This window comes from Sceloporus undulatus, chromosome 1, assembly GCF_019175285.1.
Source record: "Sceloporus undulatus isolate JIND9_A2432 ecotype Alabama chromosome 1, SceUnd_v1.1, whole genome shotgun sequence".
In the NCBI taxonomy this organism is placed as follows: Eukaryota; Metazoa; Chordata; class Lepidosauria; order Squamata; family Phrynosomatidae; genus Sceloporus; species Sceloporus undulatus.
This window is the reverse complement of record NC_056522.1, coordinates 141,725,857-141,752,052: the sequence shown is the minus strand read 5'-3', so window position 1 is coordinate 141,752,052 and position 26,196 is coordinate 141,725,857. Positions and strand designations below refer to the sequence as shown.

General features: G+C 40.1%; 1 protein-coding gene across 4 annotated transcripts; it reads left to right on the top strand.

Moving 5' to 3' along the window:
* The first annotated feature begins 497 nt into the window (after positions 1–497).
* LOC121931233 (glutathione S-transferase 3-like) lies at positions 498–22,749 on the top strand. 4 transcript variants are annotated; one of them, XM_042468727.1, is made up of 8 exons: positions 560–620; positions 1,143–1,194; positions 9,271–9,379; positions 10,876–10,927; positions 15,105–15,237; positions 18,283–18,424; positions 19,379–19,510; positions 21,109–22,749. In XM_042468727.1, exons 2-8 carry the CDS (start codon positions 1,181–1,183, stop codon positions 21,250–21,252), a joined length of 726 nt encoding a protein of 241 aa, XP_042324661.1. In that variant the 5' UTR covers positions 560–620; positions 1,143–1,180; the 3' UTR covers positions 21,253–22,749. The 4 variants fall into 4 exon arrangements, with proteins under 4 accessions (XP_042324680.1, XP_042324661.1, XP_042324689.1 ...); XM_042468746.1 differs by lacking the exon at positions 1,143–1,194 and having other exon boundaries at positions 498–620; XM_042468755.1 differs by lacking the exons at positions 560–620; positions 1,143–1,194 and adding an exon at positions 2,820–2,958.
* Positions 22,750–26,196: the final 3,447 nt, after the last annotated feature.

Here is a 26,196-nt window from a genome sequence, read left to right as displayed (position 1 = left end):
CCTTGAGCTTGTTTGGAGGTTCTAGCAGGGGAGCGCAGCTATCGTATACCCTTGACCGAAGAACGGTACCGGTCGTCCTCTTCCACCGAGCGCGCAGCTTCGGGAGGGACGCACATGGAGCGGTGAGGGAGGAAGGGGACACCCGCCTAGCCAGCCAGATCAGCCGAATCAACCCTGGCGATCAATGGGGTGACAGATGTCTCAGCCAGATCGCCCTCACATCCAAAGTTTTACAGAGGCCCAATCGGTATTTATATCACGTTTTACCATAAGCCCTTTCGGTTACAGTGAGCCTTTTTGTGACTTGCCTGTTAAATGAGAGTTGGCACGTAGTAATCAAGGCTGACGGGCAGAAGCCAGAGCGGTGGGCCACGGCATCCGGTTTTCCCAAAGTCCTTTCCCAGGAGGTGCTAAATTGTTTCCCAAGAGGCTCTGCGGGAAATGTAAATGAGGTCTGTTTTGATTGGCTAGGTCCCCTTTCGTCCTGACCCCGCCCACTTCCCCCTCTCTGTTGAAAAGAGGGGAGGAGCCACTGCTCTGCTGTAACTAGCTTTCAAGGCAGGCGACTGCGAAGTTAGTGACAGTGAGTGCTTGCGAGGCAGCAGGCAGAAGAGCCTCAGGTGGGTCCAAGGCAAGGAAGGGGCTGGGACTGGGACTGGGACTGGGATTGGGATTGGGATTGAGACTGGACACTGCAAAAAGAGAACTGGTGACACTGGTGATGAGATTAGGAGTGGGAACTGGTGGGAGTGGGGTGGGACTATGGCTGGGAAGGGAAAGAAAGGGAACTGGTGGGAATGGGTTTGGGATTAGGATTGGGAAAATGCAAAAGGGGAACTGGTGGGGTTGAGATTGGGATTTGGACTGGGAAGGTGCATAAGGGGAACTGGTGGGACTGGGAAGGTGCAAAAGAAACTGGTGACACTGGTGATGAGACTGGGATTGGGATTGGGACTGGGAAGGTGCAAAAAGGGACCTGGTGGGACTGGGACTGTGATGGGACTGGAACTGGTGATGGGGCTGGTGCTTCTTCCTTGCTTGCCCCCTGTTTTGAAGAGCAGCCTGGGGCTCTGTGGGGAAAGGGTTTGGAGGGGTGTGCTGCTGTTAACTCTTGCAAGCATTGTGTTGTTGTGTGCCTTCAGTTTCTTTCTGATTGTGGCGACCCTCAGATGAGTCTGCAATGGCGTTTTCTTGGTAAGTGTTGTTCTGGGGGGGGGGGTGCTTTGCATTCCCTGGGACTTATTTATCCTGAAATTTCAAGAGACCTCTGATCTTCTGTTGTTGTTGTTGTGGTGGTGGTGGTGGTGGTTGTTGTTGTTGTGTGCTTTCCTCTCCAGGATAGCCAGACTTTTCCTCCTTTTCAGGACCTGTCCTCCATTTCAGCTTTCTCTCCACAAGAAAACACCCTCCATTTTGAGCAGGGCTAAGAAGCATAGATTGGCATTTCTATGGGGTTTATCACACTAAAGAGAGATTAGGGCACACTTAAAGCATCCCACAAATAAAGCAAAAATGGCGAGTAATTGCACAAATGATTATCGCACGCAGCTGTGCAAACAAAGTGATATCGGAAGTGCATTGTCGCTGACAGCCCAAAAGCAAAAAGGTGTGCATTAATGCTTCTTTGTGATCACTTTAATGGTGGGTTTTGTGCGACATTGTGTGAAATCGCTTTGCGTAATTATGCAATTTTTCTGTGACATTCACGGGATAAACTCCTGATCTCCTTTGTGTTATAAACCCCTTTGAGTGTCTTCAGCTTTTATTTGGTTGTGTGTCCTCCATTTCTCTTTCCTTTCTTTAAATGCTTATTTATCTACTTTAAAAGACATCCACACACATATACAGCTGCAGCATACAAGTGTCAAACCATAACTCTCCTTAAAACATGGGGGGGGGGGACACAAAGAATCATTTTTCTGGAAGGTCCTACATTTTGTGGTGCCTTGTCCTCCATTTTGGATTAGGACATCTGGTCACCCTGGTTGTTTCCAATTTATGGTGCATTTAAGGTGACCATGCCATGGAGTTTTTGTGGCAAGATTTGTTCAGAGGAGGTTGGCCATTCCCTTCCCCTGAAGCTGAGAGAGTGTGACTTGCCCAAGGCCACCTTGTGGGTTTCCATGGCCAAGTCAGGATTTGAACCTTGGTCTCCAGAGTCGTAGTCCAATGCTCAAACCACATTGGCTGATTTTATTCCCCCCGTCCCATGCCAAATCCTCCCGAAAATATGGAGTGAGATGGGCCATTGGAGGGGTCTGGATGGGCAGTTTAGTTGATGGCAGCTGCTCTGGGTCCTGTTAAAGTGGTAATAATACAGAAGCAGTTCTCACAGAGCTTGGAAAAGAAAAGTCCTTGTTTTCTGGAGTGGGGCTGCATCCACATTGCAGAAATAATCCAGTTTGACACTACTTTAACTGCTGTGGATCAATGCTAGGCAATCCTGGGATCTATAGTTTCCTGTGGCACTCTGATACAGAAGGCTAAACATCTCACAAAACGTCAAATCCCAGGATTCCATAGCTCTGAGCCATGGCAGTCAAAGCAGTGTCAAACTGCATTAATTCTGCAAAGGAGATGAGGCCAGGGTCTTCTCCGGTCCCTCAGCCTGAATGATCAGTGAATCTGGAGGACTGTGGCCCGTTTCTTCCTCAAAATAACTTTTCCTAAGTGCTTGCCCATGGCTGGGAGATCAAGATGTTGCACATTTTGCAAGAAGAGGTGGGTGTGGGCAGTCTCATCTTCCTGGAGATGGCCACTAGCAGTGGCACATGAGAAGTGAAGGGGGGCCTGGAGGATGGGAAACATAGTTGCTTGAACAAAGAGGCCTCTGTTGGAAAGAACTGGTCCATAAGTCTGGAGGCTAAAAGTTCATCCCTACAAACGAATGGGGCAGAAACATTAAAAACATGTGTTATGTTGCGGTTAACACTGTTGCGGCCGTGGAGAGAAGGGCACGTAAGTGTGAGCAACTTTGTATGAAGCATTAGGAGGCTTGGTTTGCAATCAAAAAGATAGAACCAGCATCGATATGTTTGTTTTGGTAAGATTGCCAAGAAGGAAAGGATTGGCCTTGTGATCAGTTGTGTTCCAGGGCTTGGAAAAGTTTACATTTGGGGGTTATGACTCCCACTCCCACTGACTATGGCTGCTGCACATTTCTGCACACTGAAGTCCGAAACAACAAGTACAACTCAGTTATGTTTTGGTGTCAGTTGACTACATTGGGGAGGAGGATTCCCGTACTTTCCCCAAGCCAATATTTTTCCTCAAGTACTGTGACAAGACTAACAAAAGCTGGCGTGAGTAGTGAAGCTCTCGTGGTGTTAAGAACTGCATAGAAAGTATTCTTGGCTATTCGAAACATCTTTGAACAGAGAAACAAATAGTCAAACTATTCCTTATAAGTAGCTGGATGATCTTAACATCTGGCAATGGAACTTTAGAGGCCATGAAAAGAGCTGATTAGAGATGAGAATAATTTACTTCTCTTTTCTTCTTTGTAAAGGATTATATGCTATTTAGCAAGTTTGCATACTCTTGCATTGAAGAAGTTTGTTTAGATAAGAAGATGCTATTAGTATCTTTATCAGTTGTGAGATATTCATGCTTATCCCAAAGGAGAATAGCAAATAAAGGCAACTTTTTTGGCTTGGGTAACCTTCAAAACCTGCCTTGTATTTGGAGTGGGATTTCTAAAACATGCTCCTGACTTGTGAGTCTCAGTTTTTAACAATACTTGAGATCTCTTTATTCAAAGAGCAATGTGATCCAGGCCTTATTCTTTTTTTAAAGCTAATATCAACTAGCCCTTTGCAATTGACAGGGTCTCATTTCTTCTGTACTATCCGTTGACAGTTGCTTTTTAAAGACACATATTTGCATTTATAATGATGAAATAACTGTGGGGTTTTTTGTGGGGGTTTTGGGCTATGTTGCCATGTTCAAGAAGAGTTTCATCCTGATGTTTCGCCAGCATCTGTGGCTGGCATCTTCAGAGAAATGGATGCTGGCCATGAAAGCCTTCGACTTCATAACTTGAGTGGTCTTAATTTATTTGTCATATCCATTGTATTCTACAGGCATGAAGCCTAAGCCATTAAGGGAAGGATAAGGGTAACCCAGCATCCTCCTCCTTGTAATTTATCACATTGGGGCTAATTTCGGCATTAAAGAGAGACTAAAGCACATTTAAAGCATCTTGCAAATGAAGCAAAAATGGCAAGTAATTGCACAAATGATTTATCACATGCAGTTGTGCAAATAAAGTGATATTAGAAATGCAGTGTCGCTGAAATCGCGAAAGTAAAAAGATGTGCATTAATGCTTCTTTGTGACCACTTTAATATCCTAGAAAAAAATCGTTTTGTGTGACGTCGTGTGAAATTGTTTCACAATATTACGCTATTTTTCCAGGATATTCATGGGATAAACTTCCAATCTCCTCCTTGTGATAAACTCCATTGTGCTGGTACTTCCTTGAAACTGGTAGGACCAATAGTGGATCTTTAAAAAATCACCACTAACTTACCTTTGTAAAAAATCATTTTCACATCAGTCCTTCCCTCCCTTTCCTTTCGGCATCTTCTATTCCTTTTTTTTCTAGCACTTTCTCCAAAAAATATCTCCAAGGAAGCCTTTGAGCAAGGTATGCAGGCATTCTTAGTAGTTGACTATTGGTAATTCTTTGATAAATGGAGATGTGGTTTACTATTGTGCCCAATAGCCATGTATAGACGTTTATAGATCAAGAGCACTGTCTTTTTTCCAAACTGCACACTGATGCAAGAACATTCTCATTGTACAGACTGTTCTTTCCTTCTATTATCTGGTCTTTTGCACTAAGAACAGGGAGTTATGAGAAAATGTATACACCTCCCATCTACTCCTCCACTACTCAAGGAGAGTGACAAGCCCTTTATTTTGGTTTACTCCTAGTTAGGGCTGTGAAGGGTTGAATGGCTAGTAGAATTAAACATTGGAGATAACTGAGTCTGAATTTGCACTGCAGAAATAATACAGCTTGACACCGCTGTAACTGCCATGGCTTCTGGTTTTGGTATTCTGCGTTTTGTAGTTTCATTAACTATTTAGCCTTCGCTATCAGAGAGCTCTGGTGCCACAACAAACTATAAATCCCAGAATTCCATAGGAAGGAGCCTTAACAGTTAAAGTGTTATCAAACTCCATTAATTCTGTAGTGTGGCAGCAGTCTAGGTGATAACTAGTCCAAACGCAAGCTGTCCCAACACATTGTGCTCCAAATGTGTTTGACACCAGCTTCCATTATTCCTACCCAACATGGAGACTGGGGTGATACCAGTTCTAGTCCATCATATCTAGAAGGTACCAGACTGAGAAAGGTTACATGTGAAAAACGTTTAGGTATCTATTTGTCTTCACAAAATTCTGAAAATTATCTATGGCTTGGGGAAAGTTTTTTTATTATTATTTTTGAACCATAACTCAAAGAACCCACCAGAGACCATGCTGACAAGGGGAGGTTTCTGGGAGATAGTCTAAAAAGTGATTTCACTAATGTTTGTTTTGTTAGATAAGAGTCATATAGTCCACTTGTGAGGGATGGAATAGACATGATCCAAAGTCCCCTCTGTCTTTCCCAATAGTTTTTAAATGGAAGAGTAACCTTGGATAAGATCAACCACAGAAAAGATGTGCCTAACCCTTCCTGCTATCTGTTGCTAAAAATCACTCTTCTTCTCATTCTTCTTTCCTGCCCACTTGGAGGGGGAAATGCAAAATTGCTTTCACAGAAGTGGACATCATGCAACTTTGAAGGACACTCAACAATATAATGCCATGGTACTCAAACTTTTAAATCTTGGGAACCCCCCCCCTTTTTTTTTTTTTTTACATCTGCACGTGGACGTTGTACTGCCCCTCGACATAGTACTGTATATTAATAAAAATATTTTGTTTATTTTCATGTTTTCATTTGCACGTTCATGTATATTCATATTTTAGCATTATATAAGGAAATAATATCGTTCAAATTAGAAGAGTTTTTATTTAAGTAAACTGAATATTCAGCTCAACACATGTACATTTTACACATTAAAAACTTTGGAGGGGGGAATCATAGCCTACAAATCTCGCACCCTCCTTTAGCAACTCTCATGCCCTCTCGGGGGTCCCACCTCACCATTGGGAAGTCTTGATATAATAAATGAATGTATTTTCTTTTATATTTTTAATGCCAGCATGGTAGAGTAATTTGTGTATTAGAATACAAACCTGGAGACCAGGGTTCAAATCAGCCATGGAAACCCAGTGGGGTGATCTTAGGCAAGCCACACTCTCTCCAAACAAAATTTTGCCAGGAAAACCTTAGGATCTCTGTAACGGCTTGAAGGTGTACCCAATAACAATAATACACTGATTAACATTAGCAAAGAACATCTGTTAAACTATATGGCAAAAAAAGTCAAGTCACTGCTTTTCTGCACATTGCCTTGTTAACCAATACTCTTCTATTGTTTCTTCCTCTTCTGGTGTTGCAATATTGAGAATTGGCTCTTGCCACAGAATTTCACTGTGGACCATCTTCACGTTCGAGATGAAGTAATAACAAATATTTTTCTCCTTCTCTGAGTTGGCCACCTTGGTCCACATTCCTGGGTCCTGAACAGTTGAAATCCCTTTCATGTGAGCTTGTCACCTAATAAGTGGCTGCTGTCTCCAGTAGTTTGGCTGTCTTCATTGGGTTATTCTTCAAAAGTTGCATTTCTCCTGCTTGTAAGGGGTGCAGGGAGACTGAAAACTGTGGACCTTTGTTTGTGTGCCAACACATAATTTCCCCTCAGGATTCCTTCAGTTGGAAACTAGAGACATTCAACAGACTGGATGCTTTTTCTGCTTCCAAGAATGTAGAGTTCAGCTTGAGTGAAATGTTAATCATGTCTATTTGTCCCTTAGTCATAGAAGCCAGTTTGGTTTCTTTTTGAGATCTCTGAGATCTGTTTAGATGGGGGAAATATGGCACTGTCATCTAGTGAAAGTGTGTAGCTCACACATTGGTTACAATCCAGATAATTTTATCTAGATAACGTCTTAAAATTGTGAATTTTAAATGTGGATTGTTTTAATATGTGTATATCTTGTCCTTTTTAACTGTATGTATGTCTTGTTAAATTGATGTGTATTTTACCTGTTGTTTTTTAATAGCAATAGCATGTATATTTCTATACCGCTGATCAGTAAACTTGGCACTCTCTAAGTGGTTTAACTGATGTGGTGTTTCCCCACCTCGATCCTTATTATTATTATTATTATTATTATTATTATTATTATTATTACTATCATCATCATCCTCAGTTTGCTACAACTCTTAGCCAGTTGGTGCAGCTGTTGGAGCTGGACAGATGGTGTATGCCCCCATTTGAATGAAGCCACAGATAGTGCGATCCCGAGGCACACCTGCTGCCCACAGCATCCTGACAAAAGGATCCGCAGTGCCTACTTCTTGTTTACGAGGCAAGATGCCCCATAAGCAAAGAGGGCAGTTGTATAACTTCTGGCAGAGAGAGTAGCGTCAAAGTACTCCTTGCAAAATTGAGTCCTGGTTAAGGGCAGTGTGCTGCTTAGTGATTGAAGATAGACATGGTTTGGTGTTTAACTCAGTATTCATCTATGCTTCAGAAATGATGCAGTTTGACACCACCTTAACTGCCATGGCACCAGGGCTTATTGGTGGTAAATGATTCCTGAAGGTCTTTAGCCTTCTCTGCCAAAGCATGCTGGAGCCTCACAAAACCACAAATCCCAGGATTTTGTAGAACAGAGCCATGGCAGTTAAAGTGGAGTCAAACTCAATTATTTTTTTTTTTAGTGAACCCCCAAATTACTCAACAGATACATCCCTAGGAACTCCTCAGTACCCTTGTCAGGTTTCAGGTGTCTACGTTTCATGGTGTTGGAGTTGTCACCCTGACAGACAGAGAGCTGTGCTTTCACTTTTATCCTTACAGAGAGCTGTACATCTTGGGATGAAGTTTCAAGGTCTGAAGGGTTAAGATGTTATTGCCATAAGTGGGAATTCACATCGGTTTAATGGCTGTCTTGATCCTTATGTCAAGTGGCCTGTGTGCAGCTAGTCTATGCTTGTTTTGTGTGTAAGGTCAGAGGTTCATCCCTTCTGAGGATGAGTTGCAAAATATTTTTGCCTTAAGTCTTTGGTAGATCACTGCCAGTAACTGTACTGTAAGAGAGATAACAGTTATCAGATTCAGTGGCCCGGGTTGGTTGTATATTATGCAAACAAGCTATAGGTATGAAGAGAAGATATTGAAATAATCTGCTTCAAATTAACCACGGTTTGGCATTATGTCCAAACTAGGACAAACTGTGGTTGGTTTAAACAGGGATTTTTGTAGCAAATCAAGAACCCATGGTCAGCCAGAGAGTCAAAGCTTTCCAGTATCCCTCCTGGTTGAACAAGGCTGCAAGAGCTCCATGATCTTCAACTATCCACATTCACACAGGAGCCACATTTTTGAAGGTCTTATTCCAGTTATATTCTTTTAATTTGCTTCTTCTCCACTCACCGCACAGGTAGCTAAAATTTGGGGTGGGTGTTACAAATAAAATATGTTATAAATAAAACCTCCTCCATGGATGTTCTCTGGTTTTGATGACAACCCGAAGACCAGTGATATTGACATGGTATAAATGTAATATAATTTTCCCAGCCTTCATATATTTCCCCAGCCTCAGACTGCAATGGAAACACAAAAAGTCACTAATACAAGGTCACTAATACAAGTTATCTCTTTTCTGTCACAGCGCAGCTTTTAATATTTGGCCATAATGCTAACAAGAACTCCAAAACTTGTCTCCCTTGTGGCAGAAGTCCAGTTCACTCCACTTAGGAATCCTATAGTCAGTCCCGTGTCATTTTCCCAGTTGAACCAGGAGAACAGTAATACCATCTCTGTGGTTTTTCTGAATTTAATGGGATGTAAAATGTTCTGCATGTGAACACTATTTTATATAGTGGGGAACCCTTTGAACCTGGTACTTTCTTTTTGCATTCTGTTTCCATGCCATTGCAGCTGTGAATCTGCTCTGGAGTTTGGTCCATTTAAGGTTCTGAAACTTGGATAGCTCCTTTGAAGTTCAACCAAAAACCTGGAGTATATTATCTGGTTGGGTATTTTGCTCGGATCACCTTACTTTGTTCTGCCTTGTCCATTGGTTTTTCAGCAAGGCTAACACTAGCATTGTTTTGTTGGGGTTTTTTTTTCTACTTAGGAGACCAAGAAACTGTGAAATCATGGCTGAAAAGCCCAAGCTGTATTACTTTGATGGAAGAGGCAAGATGGAGTCCATACGATGGCTGTTTGCAGCAGCTGGTGTGGAGGTCTGTATTCCCTGGTTGGCTTACATAAAAAATTGTGTTATGGGAGTATTTTTCTTGGACGATTGTGCCTACATACAAAAGGCAGAAATAGAAGAAACACCAGGCTGGGATATGTCAGTTTTACAGCTTGAAAATATATATCTCTCAAGATGTTATTGTTCAGGTTTTTACTACATCTTGATAGATAAGGTTGTAGGGACCTTGGGAGCAAGGTAAAATTTTCTTTCTGAAAAGAGGCTATGGGCCACAAAGTTGATTTTGTAGACTTACTTCCTCCTCTCATTCTTCCCCTGTAGTCTAAGAGGAATATTCTATTTCCTTCTCATCTACAAACACATCTTTCAGAACTGCTGATGAGAGAATAAATGGACGAAAAGCCATGCATACTCAAGATGTTGTATTTAAAGTGTTTTCATTTATTAATGTTATTTTATAATTACTGAACATTTTAAGTCTATCCAGACATTTGAATCTGTTATGACCACGATTATACTACTGTGACTCTGAGCCACTTGTTCAGTACAGATAGGCCAGTTGAAATTCTTTTGCTATGGTGTCTCAAGATATACAGCCAAAAATCAATAAGGGCTAGAAACATGGGTTCCCCCTGGAAACAGAAGAGGATGAGGAGAAGATCTAAGTATTCTGTTGAGAGTAGGGAGGGGGTTTTATATACTGCTTTTGACTTTAATCATTTTTATTCAGTGTTTTTAATGCAATCTGCTTTGAGTACTGCATTGGGCCAGACTAGCAGGATGCACGGAAGGGTGCATCTACATTATAGAAATAAATCAGTTGGACACCACTGCCATGGCTCCTACAGAATCCTGGGATTTGTAGTTTTGTGAGGCACTAGCACTGTTTGGTAAAGAAGTTGTGAAACTACAAGTGCCAGGTTCCCATAGGATGGAGCTACAGCACTTAATGTGGTTTCAAGTTACATTATTTCCACAGTGTCTATGGCATCCTGTTACATGTGCTAAGTTAATATGGAGATTTGGCTTCTTTTTGACTTGGTACATACATTTTTCTAGCAATTTTAAGTCAGTGCATATGATACGACTTTCAGACCGCTAGTCTAAAACCTTTGTCTTAAAAAAGGTTTAGTTAATAGGGAGAGCAAAAGTCAGATTTCAAGGCATTTGGGTGAGTGTACTTGTGGTTTGTGTTTCTCTCCCTGCCACCCGCCATCTTTGTGTTTATGCAATTGGTATGTATGAATCAGTGAAAAAATTACTTGGTATCAAAGTAGGGTACAGGAAGGAATGCAGTTTCATCAGAAGTGAAGAAAGCAGCCTTGGAAATCTGACTCAATCTTGGGAACATACAAACCTTGATAAGAAAGAGTTTGGTTGCGTTTTGAAATACTCGTGGTTAAAGTGTGGCTTTTGAAGCCAGGAAATCTCAATGGGTGCTCGTCCTTGGGTCATAATCAAGCGAGGGACGTAATTTCTAGAATTTTGCAACAATTTCTTCTCAATGTTTCTGTCTTGTAGTGTGAAGAGGAATTTTTAGAGACAAGAGAACAATATGAGAAGCTGCTTCAAGGTAAGCCTATGATGAACCAGGAACCATTTGGCCGAAATGTCAAGCAGAGTCCCTGCTAGAGCAGGAACAAAGAGAAAGCAGAACTTGTGAGCAGCAGGGAGAGAGAACTACTGCCTTGTATTTCAAGCAGGGGTACCTATGTAAACATATGATTCCTTCATAGCAGCAATGGCTTGCATCTGGAGTTGCCTTCTCATGAATGGACAGGGGCTACAACTCACTGGTAGCTTTCCCTGAGCTGGGGAGCTGTTTTTGCCCATTCCCTCATAGCTAGGGTTGCCATTTGTCCTGGAAAACATGGAAAATCCCAGATTGAGTGGATTAAACAATGTCACAGCTGGCTGAGGCAGTACATTCTGGATTTCTCCTTTGTCGCAGGTTGATGGGTAAGTTAAAATGCGCCAGTGATGATGAAGCAGGAAACTGCGCAAGAAGTCTGGTATTGGTGGGAGCCTCATCCCACTATGCAGGCTCCAGTTGCTACTGTACAGGCATAGTATTGTCACCTTATTCTTCCATTCACTCCCCACTTCCCTCAATAGGCCTAGAAGGTGGAAAAGGAAATGTCAAGCAGAGATGCCCTTGTGTTGTGTAGTGACTGTGTTGCCAGCTTAAGGCTAGGGCTAGCCAGCATGGTAGAACTTCGCTTCCAGCCAGCCTCAAGAAAGTAAAGGGAGTCCTTTTACAATCTTGGGCTGCTTGGAACAGGACAACAGACTCCACAATGACTAAAATGTAATCATGCATAGAGTCCAGATATTTACAATAACATCCAAAATCCACAAACCAGTGATACCTTTATTCAGCCAGCTAAAATGCATGAAATATATGATGCAAACTTTTCAAGCTTCACAGGCTTCTTCATCAGGCAAAAGTGTTAAGAATCATACAGGCGGGGAAAAATTATAAAATGACAATATTAGTTACAGGCTTGCGTTTTCTTAAGGTGTTGTTGAGGCGTAATTCTTTGGAGGGATATCTATGCAAGTCCTGATATGTTATACAAAAAGCTCAGAAGATAATAATTATAGAAATAATATAAACTACTAATTTTTAATCATTATTATTTATTACTAAGACAGGATACTGACAGAATAGAAGACATCCATTCCCAGGATATTAAACTAGACGTTTAACCCCCATTGGTCATTATCAGCTTGTTTTCTTCAATGAGTATTATAATAGTCTCTGTTTCTCACTCACAAGGACTGAGTTTATAAGTAACTGACATCTAAACTAATAAACACAAACAATATAATGGGAATATGTTTTAAACTGAATCAGTTAAACACTAAATGAGATTACATGGAAATTTAGAACATCTCCTCAGGAATAAAAAGAAATCATACTTCTAAACTACTGCTCCTGTTCAATATCAAGTGTGCTGGAAATCCATATGTATTTGTCCTAATCCTCTTTACCACCATAGATAACTACAAACAATAACCCTATACAATAGCAGATAGTATAAGAAAAATGCCAAACGTATTCCACTCCGCATGATTATATTTAGTGATTGTGTAATCTATTGCCCTATGTTTGTAATTACATAAACATATTGTGTACCATATGTCTTTTTTGTGACATCAACAACTGGTCATTTTTGAAGGGCCTATAAATTGTTTTGATTATAGTGAAGTAGGTATACTTTATAAACATAGCTATATTTACAGCATATTCCTTGATCCATTCTGGAAGTTTCAGTGTTTAGTCTTGTCAGAGGGGTGAGTACTGAGGTTTCTGTGTGTTATGTATGGAATTCCACTGAGGGGCATCTAGGATCCAAGCCAATGACAAGTATCCTACCATCTAACAAAAAGAGGCAGGTAGCTGCAAGCACTGAACAAGCTTTCTCTGTGTATACTCATACACTGGTTTCATTGTGCTCAGTTACCTGATGTTTGACTTTTGTTCACAGCACCACCATAAAGTGAAAAAGAGTTGAGCAAGACTGCAGTAATAGCTGATTGAGATCTGAGTTGGGTAGGAGCAGATGGGGCATGTGCTCAGCTGTAATATATCTTGTGGCAGCTGAATTGGACCTTTAAGTCATGTTTTCAGCAGAACTCACTCTGGCTCTTGCTCATGGATTTAGTTAGTCCATGTAGCTGCTCCGTGTTTGTAATCAGACACCAATTGCTCTTCACCACTAAAATATGCTACCCAGCGTTAAGCTTTTATCTTGCAATCTGAAATCTTAACTTTGGGGTGGTGTGTGCACAGCTTAATTCTGCTCTATTCATGGCTCCAAACAGAAAAAAAAAGTCAAGCTTCAGTGAACATGTGCCTGATCCCAAGTGATTAATAATAATATTTATTTATATTCTGCTTAATCTCAGGGAATGCAAGTGGATTACAGCAGTAAAATGTAAATTGTGTTTTTATGCTGGGGGGAGTGTTGGGGATTTTGGGATTTTAAATGCATTTCATTAATGCATAAAATCCCAAATCCCCAACATCCCCCCAGCATAAAAACACAATAAAGTCAAAAAAGAGATTAAACCAAAAAAGAAAATTAAAAACATAATGTACAAATACATGAATGAGATAAAAATTTAGGTGGATCCAGGTAGGGTAAAGGATAAAAGATGGAGGATGAAGGGAGGGGGGAGGCAGGTCAGCAAGAGTGTTCTAGTAACCACTGTATTGGTGGGGGAACAACATTGGTCACATTTCCTTTTTGTACTGTGTTTAGGGTTAGCTTTCTGTAATGAGATTGTGTATAAATGCAGAGCTTGGGAAAGTTTCTTTTTTGGACTATAACTTCCAAAATTCCCCATCAGTTGCATGGAATACTGGGAGGTAGAGTCCAAAATCCTTTTCCAATCTCAGTGAAAATCACAAGAATAAATGCATAAATAGAGCACATTTGGTCAGAGGTTTCTGTATTTCTATTATTATTACTATTATTGTTGTTATTATACACTCATTCCTACACATTTGTTGGGTTTTATTAATATGTTCTTTCCATTAATATCTATGTCCTCCAGCGCAACTCTATGGTCAACCTTAACCAAAAGTCGCACTGAAGGACTTAGAGAGAACACTCCACTAGGCATTGGTAGCTCCTCCAGTGCAATTCTGTGGTCAAAGTCTGGTAGATGTTGACCACAGACTTGCACTGGAGGACCTAGAGATTCCTAGAGAGGTATTCTCTCAGATGAAAACATAGTGTTTTTGTTATTTGTGTTTTTTTCACATTCATGGGGTCCTGTGGCCCTAGCCTCAGTGAATGTGGAGGGATGAGTGTATTATTATTATTATTATTCTATTCATACTTGGGTTTCTTGCCTAAAATTGCTGTATTTTTATGCACTAAAAAAGGGAGAATTGCTATCAGTTTCTTTGCTATATAACTCACTAGTATCAATTCTACACCTGTTGTTGTTGCTGTTGTCATCATCTGTATCTTGCCTTTCTCCCAAAATTGGGACACAAGGCAGCTTACAATTTAAGAACAAACAATATTGTACCACTACATCCAAAAAGTGAACATTAAAATGAGATTATTTTAAAGCAATTTGAGCCTACACTTAAAAAGATAAAAAGCAATTAAAAACAATTCAGTTTAAAACAATACATTCTTAGTCCATTCTTTAAAAACTTTCCATTTTTGTTGGCATAAAAAGGGTTTCACCTGCTGGCAGAAAAACAGTAAAGAGGGGGGTCATTCCAATGCCTAGGAGCACCCACTGAAAAGGCCTTATCTTGCCTTCCCACCAACTATGCCTGTGATGGGTGGTGGGGCTGAGAAAAAGGCAATTCTTGAAGATCTTATGGCCTGGATAGGTTCATATGGGTAGATATCTTCTGCCTTTTAGCCTGGACCTCTATAGTCATATATGGTCTCTTGTTCACATATCTGGATTTGTGAAACAAAGGATGCAGGGATAATCCCATATTTCTGTACAGCAAGCGACTGTGATTGGTGTCTAAAGCATAAGGCAAAGAATTCAAGATTGGCCCAGAAACCTCTGGGCCTGTGATGATCCTGACTTGGCAGCCCTATCCTTGATATTACAATGATCTGTCTCCTCATATATGTATCTATGCACCTACATTTCTCTTGAGCACTAATAATAGATCAGGTAGGATTATATTAGTTTGTAGTACCAGGGTAGACATTCAGTCTAGACAGAAAGCTTGACTTTTCTCTCAATTTTTGTTTTCTCGAAAGATGGATCCCTCCTGTTCCAGCAAGTGCCCATGGTGGAAATGGATGGGATGAAGATGGTGCAGACCCGAGCCATTCTCAGCTACATTGCAGGAAAATACAACCTCTATGGGAAGGACCTGAAGGAGAGAGCATTGTACTGTAACAGATACACACACACACACATATATATATTTAGCTCAAGTTGTATGTGCTATACTAGCTCTCCATGTCTCTTGGGTCATACAAACTAGGGTATGATCTACTTTAGGAGAGGGAAAACATTGGGGAGTTACTTTATTTCCTTCCTCCAAGCCAAGGCATAGGTCTAGGCTATGGAATTCTGGGGTTTATAGTTTGGTGAGATATCTAGCCTCAAATCCCAGGATGCCATAACATTGAACCATGGCAGCTAAAGCAGTGTCAAACTGCATTATTTCTGCAGTGCAAATGCAGCCCAAGATTCACCTGGTGGAGCCTGATGTAAAGGAAATCCACTTAGAATAAATGAGTTTTATGCCAAGGAAGTAGCTCTGAACAGTGCACTGTTTTCCTGCTTTTTTAAAAAAATACTCCTGGTTACTTGAATCATTTGTTGTTTCAGTTGTTTAATTTAGACTGAGAAGGGACAAGATTGTTTTCCGCTGTCATTAAAGAACTAGGAGTCAGAAGTCCTTGTAAGCCTGCCAGGAGATACAGATCTGCATTGTTGTTGCATGCCTTCAAGTTATTTCTGATTTGTGGCAACCCTAAGGCAAAGCAATCATGAGATTTTCTTGGCAAGATTTGTTCAGATCCACTGAAGGAGGTCTGTCTTTGCTTTCTTCTGAGACTGAAAGATGGTGAATTTGCCTGTGGTGGATTTCCATGACTGAGTGGGATTTGAAGCCTGGTATCCAGAGTCATAGTCCAGTGCTCAAATCACTACACAGCGCTACTCCTGATATATTTAGTAGCCACTTGCAAATAGGGGCATTCTTTTGATTTAAATTAAATCGGGCCAAATGCTCTGTTCCAAATACAGGTTAAGTATCCCTTATCCAGAAATCTGAAATAATCCAAAACTTGACTGAGACAGTGTTGTGTATAACATAAAATGTTGTGTATAACATTACCTCCAGGCTATGTGTATAAGGCATATATGCAACATAATTTAATTTTGTGTTTAGACTTGGGTCCTTCTCCTAAATATATTATGCATATGCAAATATTCCAACATAAAAAAAAATCCAAAACACTTCTGGTCTCAGATATTTCAGATAAGGAATACTCAACCTATGCTTTCTATGTGTATCTCTCAGACAGGCATGTAACAAGAGGTATATCCACACTACCTACTTACAGCACTTCCAGTTGTGTGGAATCCTGTTATTTGTACTTTGGAGAGATTCTTGCAATTATCTGTTAGAGAGCTCTAGTGTTCTCCTCCAAACTACAGCACTAGAACACTTTACAGCAGGGAACTGTTAAGTAGCCTCACTAACTTACAAATCATAGGACTCTGTATTATGTAGCCATGATAATTAAAGTGGTATCAAACTGCTGTAAGCATGCAGTGGTTGTAAACGTTTCAGCCTACAGCCTGGATGGAGCCAGCAGGCATTCCTTGTCCTGCCTGCCGTCATCTGCTGTTCTCTAATGCTGCACGTACACTGCAGAATTAATGCATTTTGAGACCGCTTTGACTGTCATGACTCCATACTATAGAATTCTGGAATTTGTACTTTTGTGAGATATTTAGCTTTCTCTGTCAGAGACAACTACAAATCCCAGTATTCCATAGGATGGCACCACAACAGTTAAAGTGGTGTCAGACTGTATTAATTCTGCCAGTGTGGCAGTAACTGTTCTCCATGATCAGACTTACTTGAAGACCAAGAAACTGTTTAATGGAAGTGATTTCCAGTCTGAAAAGCTGTTGCACTGGGGCATCTCCCTGAGTGGATATGCTTTGAGTTGAACTGTGCTTTATATACTTGGTTTGGGAAAAGTCCAGTAAGAATTACATCTGGCTCTACTCTGTGATCTTAGCCTTACGCACCACTAGAATGAAACCTTTTCTCCCCACTCACCCTGCTGAAACTCTTTGCCCCCGGGTCAAGAAATCCCTCACCTTGGATGTAGAAAGAATGACTGCCTCTGTGCATCTGATTCATATTTGTTGTAGTCACACAAACTTTATTTGCATTTGGAATTGGCAGAAAATAATTTTTCTGAGTGCCACAAATCAGAAATCCCATTCCCAAGCGTGCAGAAGGTTTTCAGGATTGACAGGCTGAGCTCAGGTGGTTCAAAAGAAATCAAAATAAGAGCCAGAAGAGTTGCCTCTATAATATTAACCCCCCCCCCACACACACACAAGTAGTCTAGCATCAAACGCTCCCTTTTAGAAATATGACTGCATAGTATGTTTTCCTCACCCTTGGCAGCTAGTGCCTCAGTTCAGAGACAGTAAAGATACATGGTAGAGTCAGGTCCAGTAAAATGTTTAGCTTTCAACTGAGAAAATTATTAAAATCAGCCAGTTCTAAGGTGATATTCTGTTCTTGCCACGTGGACAAGGATTAAGCCATTCTCCCACTCTTATGTTCTCTTTCTGACAGTTTGCAGCACATTGGAGAAAATTGCCCATTGGCAAAGAGCTGGCAATACAGTACAGTTTGTCACAGTGTCAGCTATCTTCTCTTGCATGCTAGTGCATCATAGGAAAACAATGACTTTTCTAATGTGAAGTTGAAGGCTTTCATGGCCGGCATCCATAGTTTTTTGTGGGTTTTTCGGGCTATGTGGCCATGATCTACCAGACAATGATCACTAATTAAGCAGACACTAATCCCTTTTGCATATTCTCCCACCCTGAGGCCTTGCCGTCAACAACAGAACAATACACAAACTAACATGGAAATCACCCTAATCCTACTCAGGGTCACAGAGAGAGAGAGAGAGAGAGAGAGAGTGTGTGCGTGTGCGCGCGCACACACACACATATACCCAACTCTCTTCCATGCCAGCATTCTCTGAAGATGCCAGCCACAGATGCAGGCTAAACATCAGGAATAAACTCTTCTAGAACATGGCCACACAGCCCGAAAAACCCACAAAAAACTAATGACTTTTCTGCTGTTTTATATGAGATGGATATAAGCTGACTAAAGCCAGAAGTAAAACTGACTGGTGTGTGTCTGTGTATCTCTCTCCGCAGAATTGACACCTATGTGGAAGGAACAACAGACCTAATGGGGTTCATTTTGTTGTTCCCTTTCTTATCCCCTGAAGATAAGGAGAAGCAACTTGCTGTAATCGTTGAAAAAGCAACAAAACGATACTTTCCTGTCTATGAAAAGGTATTATTCAGTATCATGTTTCTGTACCACATGAGTAAGGCAAAAATGTGATGCTTCAGGTAATGTTGGATTACAGCTCATGTTAAACCTAACCAACTGGGCCAATGGTGAGGGGAGTTATAATCTGATAACTTCTGGAGAGCCACATATTTCCCAAATCTGGCCTACAGCTGTTTCCTTGAATGGAGTTTACCCACCTGGGTATGACCCATGACAGGATTTCTGAGTCATGGGAGGAATAGCCTTCAGTGCCTTTTCTTCTTTCTCCTTATCAGAGGTATCTTGCCTTCTGGCCTCTTCTGATTTAGTCACGTCCCAACAAAATTGTGCCCCATGAGTAACAAGTTCGAAGTACTGTTTGTGTTCATGCCCACCTCACAAATCTGCAGGCCTTGCATCTCTAAATCTATGTTCACGTATTGCACAATGATCATATGAGTCTGCCCACTTTCACAAGGGTTTGCAGCATGCTTAATGCGGCCTCTTTCTCACCCCTAACAGTCCATGCTGTTATTGTTATGACATTACTAGTGACTGATGGTGTCCCTATGCATTTGTGTTTATTTTGTTATTGAATATTCTGCAAATGCGAGGCAGGGGGCAATACCCACAAGAAGCAGTTAGCACAACAGGGACCAAGCTGGACTAGTATGTTTCTCCCTGATGCACTTGTCTCTTACTAGCAAGGAGTATTTGATACAGTGGAAGCACTGCAAAAGATATACTGTCTTTAATTTGAAGTAGTGCAGTCTATTTTACCACTCGTGGAATCACAGCAGTATAGTTGTATAGTGTGAAAGGGCTTGCTTTTCCACACATTTTTCTGCTATAGAACATTATACTGTGTTTTGATATTGGGCCATAACAGGCCACATGACCCCAAAGCAGGTTTTTATAAGGAGAACTCTGCATTGAAAACTAGCTTTAATTAGATCTGTTATTGGTGTGTTACAGATTCTGAAGGATCATGGACAAGAGTTCCTTGTTGGCAACCAGTTCAGCTGGGCAGATGTACAACTGATTGAAGCCATTTTAATGGTCGAGGAGAAGTCCTCCAGTGTTCTGGCTGAGTTCCCTCAGCTGCAGGTATTGGGAGGACAGGGGAAATAAGGCAATGTGACTTAAGTGTGTTACTAATTTTTTTTTTTTAAAAAAAAAGATTGCTATCTCACTGTTCCAAAAAGGAAAGCAAAAAGGGATTTCGTGAAAACTTATTCAAGAAAATTGTCTATTGTATATGAGGAGTCTGACAATGTAATCCCATGTGTGTCTATCCTGAAGTAAGCTCAGTTTTGTTCTGTTAAAGCATTGAGATTGATTCCAAACACACCCATACTTTCAGAAATAAGGACTATGTTTCCTCACTAAGGCTACTGTCACACTGCAGAACTAATTTGACTGTCATGGAGCCTTATTGCATTACAAAAGAAAGACAAGACAGAGCAGTTGAGAAGCAGCTTGCTCCTTGCCTCTACACATACTGTCAAAGCGCTTCTGTTCTCTTCCCGAGGGAGGCAGTCATAAAAGTGTGTCTTCTGTTGCGCTAGAAGAATCCATGTGGCAAAAGGCACACTTTTAATAACCATCTCCCTCAGGAAGGAGAACGGAACTGCTATGACAGCATGTGGAGAGTCAAGAAGAAAGCCACTTCTTTCATCTTTCTTTTGTCATGCTATAAGGCTCATGGCTCCAGCCTAAGGAATCTTGGAGAAGGCTAAATATCTCACAACATGACAAGTCCCAGAGTTCCATAGCACTGAGTCATGGCAATTAAAGTTGTATCAAACTGTATTAATTCTGCAATGTAGATGCAGCCTACGAAAATCTTTCTGAAACATATAAAAATTCATGTGGCCTTACATGAGAACTGCAAATAATTTAAAAGACCACAATAAATAAGCAGTTGGAATAGAAATATGAAGATTAAGACCTGAAAAGCACTGAGAAAAAAAAAGAGGGAAGTTGCATCTTAAGGGAAAGCTCTAGCCTTGTGCCTCTAACTCAGGGAAGAACCATAATCACTGTACACAGATTGCTAACACAAATGATCACCTTGTGATGTAGTTAGTGGAGAAAGGTCTTTCCAGTTAACATGACCCTCTGCTTTCAAACATTGCTTCAGTGTGTACCAAAAAAACCAAAAAGCAAGCAAAGAAAAACTCGCCATGTTTTCGTTAGTACAGGTGACCAGTCGAATCTTTGGTAGACTGGAATATTTTATTATTTGGTGGGTTGATCACCTGTATTTGGCTTCTGTTAAATCTGATATGAGGGGCGAGGCAGGGATTCCATATAGACAGACAAAAGAGTGCACTTCACCACATTGTTTGTAATCTTTGTGCACACTTTAGGTGAATCTTATATTCAGTTTATCCTTTTTCACAACAGCTGTATTGCCAAAAGTGTCTCAGTACCTATGTTGTTTTTGGCCACTTTCTATATTCATTCCAGAGTAAACATTTCAAATGTTTTAAACAGTGATTCTCTCTTGAAGGAATGACACAGCTGTAGCAGAGTATTGCAGCCCTCTTGAGAGTGGCTACTGTGTTGTGTCCTTTGCCACAACAAAGTACAAGAGGTGACTTTATCAAAGCAAATTCAGGGTGCTAGGTATTATTTACTTCTAACAGTGTCACTTTGGAGCTATAATGTCTGTGTTTTGTCTTTTCCTCGCTTCCTTCTAGGCTTTTAAAGCAAGGATCTGTAACATTCCTACAATTAAGAAGTTTCTGGAGCCGGGAAGCCTGAGGAAACCTGTTCCTGATGACAAATATGTGGAGACTGTGAGAAGAGTTCTCCAGATGTACTACAATGTGAAAGCAACTTAGAGGAGTTAGTTGAAGTAGTTTGGTTGAGCACATCAGAATTATAAGGACTCCTACTTATTAATAATTATTGCTGTGAAGGGCTCTTGTCATAAATCCCATGCTGTTACATTAGACTCCAGAGGTGCTATGTGACATTTACTAGGTGGTGAGTGGGCTGCTAATTTAGGCTTCTGATCAAGCTGCTAGTGGTAATCTGTAATACTATATATACACACAGGCCTTATTCCTATTGTTTCAAGCCAATGAATCAATGGGAACTTTGTAAATCAAAGTTTATGTAAGTTCCATTGTTCCAATGGATCTATTCTTATTGGGATTAATAAATGGACTTTGACTAAAGAGTTTATTATATACTGATTTTAATTCATAAGAATCATACTTTAAAACAGGGCTGGTGAGAAGGTAGATCAGAGTATGCTGGTAATAGATTGGCAAAAATATGACTTCCAATTATTTAACAGCAGGAGCAATGGATGACACATACAGCCATTTGTGCAAAGGACTATGACTGTCATTTATTTTTGGTACCCAGAACAAAATTCTCTCTCATGATTCTTCAATATCAAGCCTCTCTTGCTTCAGGATCCTTTGGTTGATAGATCTTGAGATTACAGTTGTTTGATGTTGTTATTTTCAAAGAAGAGTAGATTTTGCAAAGAGAGCCACTGTGGTCTGTTCACTGCACAAGGGCTGTGGAAGATCAGGGTTGGAATCTTGACTCATGTATGGAAACCCACTGGGTGACCTTGAGCGAGTCACGGAAGAAGGCAATGGTAAACCTCCTCTGAATTAATCTTGCCAAGAAAACCCCATGATAGATTTGCCTTAAAGTCACAATAAGTCAGAAATGACTTGAAGATGCACAACAACAAGGTGGTCTTGCAAGCTGGGCATCTGCCCATGCATATTTTAAAGCATACTTTATATATCTCATTGACCAAAGCAGTATCTTTCTTCAGCTGGGAGTTTAGAAAAGTTACTTTTAGGACTGCAATTACCAGAATCTCCTCCAGCTGGCATGGGAGGTTCTGGGAGTTTGGGTTTTTAAGAAGTAATTTTGCCTAACTCATCAACTACTTATCTAAAGTATATTATTAGGTTAGATGCTCAGACAACTCTTTTTCTATCCAATAATATTTTCTGCCAATAGGAAAGGGCTTGTACTGTAGAACTGAGCCAAAGTAAGTCTAGGGTTGTGTTTCTCTTTCCAGCTTTTCTCTCATTTCTGGTATTTGTAAGCTCAGATGACAAAAAAGGTAGGAAGGCAGATAAAAGTGATGCTTACTTACAAATAATTCCCTATAAAATCAAAATATGCTTAGGAGCTGGATATTAGGCTTCTGCAGCATTTATATACAAATATATTGTAACTGTTTACCATATTAAATTTACATGGGATTTGTGATGCTCAGTCATGTAATTATTTCCATGTACTCTCCTCTTGCTGTTTCCACAAACTGGAAAACTAATAAACTGCTCTTATTATTTCACAGAGAACTAGTTCTTTACCTTACTGTGTACAGTGAGCTTTTATTTTTATTCTTGATTTCCACAGGATTCTTTAGTTTTAAGCAGTTTTCACATCTGCAGTCAAAACATAAGTCCATGAAAAGCTTATGTTACACATTTCCCTTTCTCAGGTGCTGCAAGATCCCTCTATTACTTTTCAGAATACTCTTTTCCTAATGCAATTTGAAGATAGCTTTAAAATTCATGAATTCTCACTCACTGAGCCAACTGGACAATTGTCCCTACATTGTTGCCCAAACCCCAGTGATAGTCTCAACCTGCCTGTGGAAGCAGTGTCTCTTACCATGTACTTTTACTAAGACTTGAGAGCTGCTGCAAGGGCTGTATTCTGAGTCCTATCTGTGAGAACACTACACTGTGAGGAGATGTCCTGTACTCTCTGTTATGGCACACCAGTTGTTAAACAGTTTTTATAGGAGTTAAATACAGTACTTACATTGACCCCCCGATAGCTGATTCCCTACAAATATTTATTTTTACTCCCAAATGGCCAATCACTCAGAAGATTGCCCTTATCCTGCAACCTTTCATTCCCTGGAGGCATTTCCTTACAAGTGGAATTGACTGGGTGATCATTTTTGGCTTTGGGGGAAAAGAGTCCCACCAGCTGAAAATGATTGAGTGGACTGGGGCAAAATGGGAAATTGCACCACCAACTAGCCATATATTTGGGGGGGGGATGGAAGTGTTGGGGGGAGGCTAGTGGGCTGCATTTAGTCCACTGTTGGTCTGGCTTTATATTGGATCCCAGGATTCTGCAAGATGAAAATATGACAGTTAAAATGGTTTAAAATAAATTCTATGATGGTGTAATCTGGAAAGTTTTCATGAGAGAAGTTGTTAGTGCTTTCCAGTTTCAGAGTGGAGAATAACATCTGCTTCATGGAGATCTCTTAAGGCTTTTGTTGACAGCTGCTACAGCCAAAATAGCAAAAGGCTGGAAGGTAGCCCAGACTATATCAAAAGGGTTATGGCTGAATAGAGTGTGGGCAGTGGCCCTCCCAGAGAAATTAAGCTGTGAAAGAATATACAGTACAACAAAAAAGAAAGGGAACCAGGCAATTTTGAGGCTGTTTGGTTTCTGATCACTTGAGTTATTATATTAGTTCAACAAGAAAACACTATGATGAAATCTAATTAAGGACTTTGACCCAATTGCTATGAATTACCTATTTAAACCAATGAACTAACAATTCTTAATTCACCTGAATTAAGTTAACTAGTTAATTCTAAACGTTAACTGTACACCTAAATCTGAAAAATGCTGCCTGAAAATGCTTTAATGAACTGAAGAGTTCATAGACATTTAATAAAACAATGTATAAGTGTTCTATCTTCCAGTTGAGTGAGATAAACTTCAAGGACCTTGTGGACAGAAATATATTCTTCATAACACAAAAATCATATGAAGAAGAAAAAAACTTTTAAAAAAACATTAAGGACCCAGGTAAAATAGTGAAGAAGAAAAATCCATGCAGAAATGTCAATATAAGGCATTCAAATACCTCAAAAGATATTCAAACAAAGCTACTACCTATATGCCACGCGTCCAAATACTGAAATGGTAGTAAGTCTTCAATTAATTAAAAAAATTAAAAGGTAGGGTATTGTGTTTGTTTGTTTTCAATGTTGTAGTATTAAGCCTTTCAGCCACAACCCGGGCACAAACCATCCATTTCCACCACCTTGCAATTCATACCCAAGAAACAGGCTGTTTAAAAGCATATCAGCATTTGCAAAACTGAAGAACTCCAGTACAAAACTGAACATAGCCAGATCATCTTGTTTAAGAATGGGATCAGATTAATTACCAGGCCAGCAATTAAAATACTTACTCAAACTTTTTTCATAAAGGTGTTGTACTTAGTATGTCTGGAGTCTAGAATATACTGGACAGCAGTTTTGTGTGTGTGTGTGTGTGTGTGTGTGTAGGACAACTACTTGTGTTTAACAGATTAGCCCTAAAGCACCATTGGAAGCTAAGCAAGGTTAGCCCTAGTTAGGGAAACCACCATTGTGCTGTAGGCCCCATTTCAGAGGAAGGAAATGGCAAAACCACTTCTGAGTACTTCTTACCTAAGAAAACCCTATAAAATTCATGAGGTCACAATAAGTCTACAGGCAACTTTAAGGCATCCACCTACCAGCAGGTATCTGCCGGCATGATCTGATGAACCAAATACAATGGCTTGCTCCCCTCTTCTGGTTATTATTATTATATTTCCAATTGAAGCCCAAAATGTTATTGAATTGCATCTCCCATCATCCTCTATAGGCAAGGGCCTATGCTTTTGATAGCCAATGGAAGTTGCAGTCCAGAAACAATCAGAGAGCTGTACAAATTAAAGGCACTGGTGGCAAACATTTTGGAAAGAGGCTTTGCCACTTTGAAGTCCAAAAAGATAGTTTGGTTTGTCTAATGCTTGTTTCTCATTAATTTCAAGTAGGGGTTGGACAGTGGAGCAAATCCCAATACAAAATACATGTATTGTATATATATTTATGGCCACAGCACTGTACAAAAGGTAAGAAAGAGGTGGTAACTTGAATGTTGGAGAGTTGACCAAAGAGAGCTCAGAAAATGGTCACGACAATTTTAAACCAAGTGAATCCCACTGAAGTCAATGGCCCCTAGGACTGGTTGTCATTTTACAAAGTAATTGTTCCCTAGATGGCCTATAAAGCACATTGTCCAGTAGATGGAGCTTGATGTTAGGATTTCAGTTTTTTCTTTTGTCTTTTTTTCCAGGCCAAGCTAAGCGTTTGGGTAGGGAAAGGTCAAAATAAGTGTGCATCTTGTTTTCTACTACATGTGCAAAAAACTTGTACATGTTCATTTCTACTACATATGCAAAAATTACCATATTAACACAATATTATTATTATTATTATTATTATTATTACTTCTTCATTTCTATCTTTTCTTTGAAAAATAAAACTCAAGGCAACTAACAATATAAACAAAGCACTAGAAACGTTTTAAAATAACAAAACCATTAAAACACGGTAAAAGATCCAGGTTAAGAGATGCATCTTTGAGGAAAGCAGTGTGCAATTAATTTAATAACATTCCACCAAGCAGGCTGTGCTGAAGAAATTGAAATTAACTTAAGGAATTCACTTGCTGCGAAAGCTAGAAGCTATGGGGCTTCAAAAACCAGGCCATCATTGCGAGCCAAGGCTGGATTTAAGTTCTGGCATGTCGTTTGTAATAAAGTTAAGCAAACTTGGGTACACTTCATTTAACACTGGTCAAGCTTTTCTTTTCAACTGCAATTTCCACCTGAAAAGGAAGTTTAAAGGAACTTAAACAAGTTAGAAAATATTCAAACCGATTAGAACACTATGTTTTTGTACTATATTCATGGATACATATTACATATCCTCCAACACTTCACAGATGAAAACAAGGAA